Below are 7753 nucleotides of genomic sequence, written 5' to 3' on the forward strand. Positions count from 1 at the left end.
TATTTTGGATTACTCGCTGAAGTTTCTTAATACATGATTTGATTCCCTGTATCAGTGCTGACCATGCAGTAGTGAAAGACGCCCCGCAAAGTTCCTTTTCATTAAAGAGTCGTGTTTGCTAACACAAGTACCTTTTATATTGTTATTTTCAATAACAATGACGCACTTGTTATTCGAAGGAGTTTGCATTCGTTAAGTTAGTATTGCAGTTGTACAACATTTTGATAGATTCGTATAATAAGATACGAAATATAGCTTACTGTCAAGGAACTTCCGGCTAAAGCAGACGATCCACGCGAGTTCGTACTTTCCGTGCTTCATACCGAATCTGAGGTAAACATTGAATTGTTTGTTGTCTTTGTAGTCTCTAATACAGACTAACCGATAACCGAAAATGTGCCCATCAGAACAACAGTTTGATAAACAAAAACAACCTGATGCTGCACGGCCTTTACTGTAACATAGATTTAATTTTCAGAGTGTACATTAAAGCCATATGTACTCGATGACTATACACGCTAATTGCTTTACCAACAGCTGGAGACATGCTAAACTAAGTTCCCTGCAAAATATTGTGGTCTAGGACCCCTTCAATGTTGAGATATGTTAATTTTCATTTTGATCTGGATCGTCCTATTTATAGATTTGCCAACAGAGGTAGCGTTGACGCAAGGGAAATAACTCCGCGTCTTTGTTTACATCCAAAGTTTTTGAGACTCTAAAACAAGCTGTAATGCATGTATATGGTCCGCGCATGGCGACATATCGTCATTACATGGTCTTATGGTGCGTTTGACATCGATTATGGGCAAACTACACTTTGTAAACACGGGAGCGCGTACATATGCCTTTAAAGATCAGAGAACTGCATCAGAGTGTCATTCGACGCCATTTGGCAAAGGAACGCTTCACTTTCGATTCATAGCTGTATCAAAGTACGCTGGGGTCAAACACACACACAAGCAAACACACAAACGGGTCCGACTAAAGCATGCGCCAGCACGCGCTACCTTGAACCATAGCACTTATATACTTTATTTTTATATTTCTAGTTAGTTCATCGTCTATTCTCACATAATACAAAATTTCAAACTTCAATGATGAAAAAATACGGAAGTTATGACGAGTTTAAGGAGAGCTAATGCACTACTCTCAAATCCGACGATTTCCGCCATTGACTAAACAGCGCGCTACCACTTTGAAGTAGACGCTACCCGGTGATCCATAACACTTACATAATTTATTTTTATAGTCTATATAGTTCATTGTCCATTTTGTATAATGTAAGAACTGACGATGGAATGACTAGAAACATACAGATAAATTATATAACAGCTATGAATCTCAGTAGCGTCCACTTAAAATTGGTAGCGCGCAGTTTTAGTCACTGCCGGATTTTGTCGGATTTGAGAGTAGCGCATTAGCTCGCCAAAAACCCGTCATAACTACTGAAATGTTCAACACTCAAGCTTGAAATTTTGTATTATGTAAGAATGGACAATGAACTATATAGTATAATATAGACTATAAAAATAAATTATGTAAGTGTTATGGATCACCGGGTAGCGTCTACTTCAAAGTGGTAGCGCGCTGTTTAGTCAATGGCGGAAATCGTCGGATTTGAGAGTAGTGCATTAGCTCTCCTTAAACTCGTCATAACTTCCGTATTTTTCATCATTGAAGTTTGAAATTTTGTATTATGTGAGAATGGACGATGAACTAACTAGAGATATAAAAATAAAGTATATAAGTGCTATGGTTCAAGGTAGCACGTGCTGGCGCGTAGTTTAGTCGGGCCGACACAAACTGATGCTATAGTAGTACGGCAGTATATTGTCGGGAGTTTGGAAGAAATTTGGAGTGTGTATCAACCTAGAAGTGGTTGTATACTCTGTGAGTGTACATTATTGCACTCCGAAAAAGAGATGGCGGAAGTCAATACATCAGATTGATTTTCATTGACATTGGTTACTTCCTAACGACTTGTGAGGGCGCATTTCATTGGCTTAAAGTTGTTACAGAGCTTTTCATTGTCGGAGTGTTTACAGACCTATCGATCATGTATACACTTAGAGTGCGTGTAGCCTTTTTTATTTTTATTTTTATTAGTACTGCTTTGTGTTCTCCCCATAAGCAACCTATAACTGCATCACAGTGAACATTTGCTTAAAACAGTGAACCAGGGTAAACTCTTCAATGACAGAATGCATGATTGATAGTAAATGTGTTGCTGTATTTCATACTTTAAGACAGAAAAGTTTACAATGGCTGATTCAGATGATGATGCAACGCAGTTGTCAGCCCAGGCACTTGCAGCGCTCCAAGAATTCTACCAGGAGCAGTCAAACTTGGAAGAAAATATGACCGGGACTTTGGAGGGCGATGTAGAGAAATTCAACCCCAAGGAAGATTGGGCTAGTATTGCTGATTTGTAGCTTTGATTAAAAGGGAATATAATATGTCTAACAAAAACATTGTCTCAAATCGCCCCAAGAGCTATACAGTTCAGCTTGGGGGGTAGTTATTTTGTGACCACACACAAGCACAAGGAATACCTTAAAATAAACGTTTGAGCGCTGAGTTATTCAAATGAAAAACGTCTGTATGCGCGACTCCTAGCTTTCGCCTTACCTTTTGACCCTGAGCATTCCATGCGCTATTCGAGGAAATACAGATTTGAAACTGAGCGAGAGCTACAGCGTTGGTTTTGGGGGTTGAATAGATGATAACATTCAGGGATAAGGTCTTAGAATTAGTGTTTGGGCGTTCTATTTTTGAGTCACTTGAGAAAAAGTGACTCTATGTAATCGGTCAGTGTTAGTCTGTCCGGCCGGCCGTCCGGCCAGCCGGCCGTCCGGCCGGCCGTCCGGCCGGCCGGCCGGCCGTAGACACCACCTTAACGTTGGACTTTTCTCGGAAACTATCAAAGCGATCCGGCTCATATTTTGTTTAGTCGTGACCTCCAATGACCTCTACACTTTAACGATGGTTTCGTTGACCTTTGACCTTTTTCAAGGTCACAGGTCAGCGTCAAAGGAAAAATTAGACATTTTATATCTTTGACAAAGTTCATCGGATGTGATTGAAACTTTGTAGGATTATTCTTTACATCAAAGTATTTACATCTGTAGCCTTTTACGAACGTTATCAGAAAAACAAGGGAGATAACTAGCCTTTTCTGTTCGGCAACACACAACTTAACGTTGGGCTTTTCTCGGAAACTATAAAAGTGACCGGGCTCAAATTTTATGTGAACGTGACTCCCAGTGACCTCTACACTTTGACGTCTGCTTTGGTGACCTTTGACCTTTTTCAAGGTCACAGGTATGTCTTGAAGGAAAAAAATTGAAATATCATATCTCTGAAACTATTCATCGGATTTGATTCAAACTTTATAGGATTATTCTTTACATCAAATTATTTACATCTGTATTGTGTTGTGAATAGCAATTTCTTCCTGTCCATCTGATGCCTCATATAATATTCAGAACTGCGAAAGTGACTCGATCGAGCGTTTGCTCTTCTTGTTCAAATCTGAATGCTGTGTTAGGTAGTCATTGCAGACCTTAATATTCTCCAACGTACATTTTGTTGTCTCTATTATTCGAAGCGTTCTCGCCCTGTATGGCATGGAATTTGCATACCTTAGCTAGACTGTAGGTTTGACTTCCTCAATCTGCTTTGACAAATGGGTAGCTATGAAAACTAAATAAATAATGATGATGACTGGAAGTCCGGACTCCTGGCTGGAGAGCTGTCGATGCAAACCGCTCACTGATTAAACTTCATTTTAATTATTTGGCATAGTTTCGGAGTAATTTTGAGCAAATCATTGCAGGTGTTTCTAAATTACAGTACAGCTATAAATGTCTCTTGAACTTTTTAAGGTCCAATTCGCCAGAAAGCTCTCCAATATGGCGGCTTAGACAATACATGTATACATATGTTTAACCTTCACCATGCTTCCTGGGTCATCGACGACCCAGAGCCACACAAAAGTGTCTGTATCTCTTATTGAGAGTTTTTGACCGAGACTTCATGTAATCCTCAAATACCATAGAACCTTCCTATCGACCAATTTTTAAAGGATTATCTGTGTAAACAAAAAAATAAACAATTACGTCATTTGAACAACTCAGTTTGCATGTTGTGGGTCGTGGACGACTCATATAGAATTAAAGAAGGCATTTTACGGTGTTTATCCCTATTCATATGGCGTGGGTTGTGTACGACCCATACTCTGAATGGAGGCGGTAAAGATTTTATCCCTATTCGCACACTTTTTACGTTGAATCTTTCTATAAAAAGTATGGGTCGTACATGACCCACATCATCCGGACTGTAAAGTCCACAGCGTGATCCGGTGAAGGTTAAATACTCAGCACATAAAGTGCTTTTATAACCACGATTTGACTTTCTCAAAGGTTTCAAAGGAAGTGCATACCCAATGTTTTCATTCGACTACATGTATCTAGAAACAATGGAATGTGAAGTTTTAGGAATGGTATACGTCAATCTATAAAATAAAAAAGTAGACCTTATGTAACAGTTTGAGAGCTGTTCCAGAGTTTGGGATAATCCTTTTTGATTACATTTCAAAATTCACTTGGAAAATCTCAGTTACTTAATATTTCTTTCTTTACTTTTCTTTTTGTAAATGTTCTTTCAAGCACACATATATTTTGATTGTGCAAGTTTATTGCACAATTTAGTAGGATTAAAAATAGCTACTTTTAAGTGATACATTATTCAAGCATGATACTGAAAACATTATTTGAAACTTACTACAAATAAGCAGAACACTGACTGATTTTATTGGAACCAGGATGTGCTTAGGGAAAATCAATATTCTATTAAAGGCAGAGTAAGCCTCCCGTAAACCATCACAGATACGGTCAGGCTTTTACACACAGTACAAACACCCTTTCATTTAAACACTCACCAATTGAGAACATCCTAGGTGCCCTCCGTAAAGAGCGAACAATTTTCAAAGAATTTATTTTTGCGTGGTTTATCTTACCCCTGAGCCATCGTGAACCCGTGTGATCCAGTTTTCCCTTTTCACAATGCAGTCGTCATAGTTAGTCATTTGAATGCGACTCGACGTGAGCTTATCTACAATAGCACGTTTTTTTATGCACGAAACAACGGCTGTGGTTCACAAGAACTCTAGCGATGGCTTTTGACTGTTGAGAGGAACGGCGATTTGCACTGATAAACCGGCCGTCGTCTGCTACGACCCTTGCGTGACCCTGCTTCCGGGCTTTTCTTTTTTTAAACTTTCACAACTTCGAATTGTTCTGATCTTGTCTTGATGAAAAACGAATTCTTTTATGATTAAAGAATGTTTGTGTAACAAGCTGTCAATTTATTATTTAGATTTTAAAAGTTAGGTCTAGCGCAAAAACGAGGCGCCGTTGTTGTTAACGGAACAAGTCTACGAAAATAAATTCTTGGAAAATGTCTCACGCTCGACAGAAAGCAGCCAGGATGTTCCCGTTCGGTGAGCGTTCAAATGGAAGTATGCTTGTACTGTATTTAGACGCTCGGGGAGCTCTGTGATGGTTTACGGGAGGCTTACTGTGCCTTTAAAAATACTAATCTTTTATTTTTGATTTCAGCAACTGAGTCAATTCTGGTCCGATGACGCCACAGCAGAACGTCTGACAAGGGAGGCATTGGCTGTTGTTGGCGAAAATGGAAGGCAAGTCTTTAGTTGAGGCTTGAAATCACTCTTTCACTTGATTCTGACCAACATCTAAGCATTATACTATAGTATACACAGTACAAGATTAGTTGGATCTGTCTCTTTCACACTGTAGATAGTCAACTTCTACTGATACTGTGAGTGTGACACTTTGTTGTAAGTATATAAAGCTGTGTACATTACTTTCAGGAACCAGACAGATTGATTTCAGGAACTACCTTGGTAAAGTAAATATATTGATCTCAACAGTCAACGTTCTAAGATTAACCGCTCAGCTTCTGTTTTGCAAATAAGTGTATGAAGGAAAGAAACATTTTGCAGTCATTTATTGTAAAGTGTTTTTGTGAAGTAAACTTACTGTATAATCAATCAGGTAACAGAAGTGCTATTCACACACTAACACTTCTTCTTCCATTTCTCCAACTCCCACAGGATAGCTTGTGTCAGCTGTCCCACTACATACAAGAAAATTCGGGAGCTGAAAGGAGACGCTGTGCAGGCCTTCTGCCTTGAATACGATGAGAGATTCAAAGTGTTCGGAGAACATTTTGTGTTCTATGACTACAATGAGCCCCTGCGCTTACCTGTAGAGTTCAAGAACAGTTTTGATCTGGTACTGGTGGATCCTCCATTCTTGTCTGAAGAGTGTCTGAGTAAGGTGGCCATCACTGTCCAATACCTCACGAAGGACAAGGTTCTGCTTTGTACAGGTGAGCTTTGACAATAGCCCAGGATAGACAAGCGCAATTGCCTCAGATAGTGGTAAGGATTAATTGGCCTTCAAAATTGAAGGTTCGGTGTTCAAATCCCAGCTACACGAAGACCATCCTGTAATCCATGTCAGAGTTCGGTCTGTTAGAGAAGTGCTTCAATACCCAGCATACACTGGGTATGACTGACTGCCTTAAATGGAAGGAAAAACAAACATTTTGAAAAGAGGGCTCCACTGTGTGTGTTTGTGCTTTTGATAATTAAATATATGTCATGATTTAAATGTGAATGGTCAGAACCAGACCTGGGAACCCATACGATTTCGCCGTATTTTGTACGCTTGATTGTCTAGAATACGATCAGTATGGTCAGTAGAAAAAACATACGCCGAGAAAAAGTCCTAGACTACTTTTCTTCACAAGCCCTTCCCAAAGCTGATCCAATATTTTGAGACATGATTAGTTTTCGTCAGTAAATATTGAAAGAAGCATTTGTTTTAAATGTATCGATAAACTTTATGAACGGTACAGCGGACGTGTGCGAAGCATGTTTGAATCATAGATGTTCAAATGCTCTGTGGAGTACGCTAATTTTTCTGAAAATATACCAAGGTTGTTTGAGAATACTGAGTGCAAAACAGGGGTTCCCAGGTCTGGTGAACACATTATTGTACATTGTTAAATACCAAAAAAATGTCTGAATTATGTGGGTGAAAGGATTACTTTTCTTCTTCAGTATGGAATATTAATCCTAGACCAGGGTCTGGACTCATCTGATATCAATAAAGCGTAGCATAGAAATTTTCATTTGATATAAAAAGGATCCAGATGAAGAATTAAAAGTAAAAAGTGAAATTTAAAGACACAACTTTCTGTTTGTGTTTCAGGGGCAGTGATGGCTGAAGCGGCGGATCGACTGCTCGGCGTCAAACTCACCAAATTTGTACCGACGCATACACACCAATTACAAAATGAGTTTCGCTGCTACACAAACTACGATAGCTTTGATTTGGATAAAAATGACTGACATTTGCAATGGTGCAGGGTTGTGTGTGTTTCTGTGCGTGTGTCTACGTGCGTGTGTCTCTGTATGTGTGTCTCTGTGTGTGTGTCTCTGTTTGAGATAATTAATATGGTCTTCTGTACAGTATACAAGTCGCGTAAGGCGAAAATACAACATTTAGTCAAGAAGCTGTCAAACTCACAGAATGAAAGTAAACGCAATGCAACGCAGCAAGACCGTATACTCGTAGCATCGTCAGTCCACCGCGCACGGCAAAGGCAGTGAAATTGACAAGAAGAGCGGGGTAGTACTTGCGCTGAGAAGGATAGCACG

At 39.4% G+C, this 7753-nt stretch overlaps 1 protein-coding gene across 2 annotated transcripts; it reads left to right on the forward strand.

The window, feature by feature from the left end:
• The first annotated feature begins 222 nt into the window (after window positions 1-222).
• On the forward strand, window positions 223-7453 carry LOC138962335 (EEF1A lysine methyltransferase 1-like). 2 transcript variants are annotated; one of them, XM_070334113.1, is made up of 5 exons: window positions 223-333; window positions 2250-2414; window positions 5622-5704; window positions 6140-6417; window positions 7305-7453. In XM_070334113.1, the coding sequence occupies exons 2-5, from the start codon at window positions 2265-2267 to the stop codon at window positions 7442-7444; spliced, it is 651 nt and encodes a 216-aa protein (XP_070190214.1). In that variant the 5' UTR covers window positions 223-333; window positions 2250-2264; the 3' UTR covers window positions 7445-7453. The 2 variants fall into 2 exon arrangements, with proteins under 2 accessions (XP_070190214.1, XP_070190215.1); XM_070334114.1 differs by having other exon boundaries at window positions 266-333; window positions 2278-2414.
• The last annotated feature ends 300 nt before the right edge of the window (window positions 7454-7753 follow it).

This window comes from Littorina saxatilis, linkage group LG3 (assembly GCF_037325665.1).
Source record: "Littorina saxatilis isolate snail1 linkage group LG3, US_GU_Lsax_2.0, whole genome shotgun sequence".
Lineage (NCBI taxonomy): Eukaryota > Metazoa > Mollusca > Gastropoda > Littorinimorpha > Littorinidae > Littorina > Littorina saxatilis.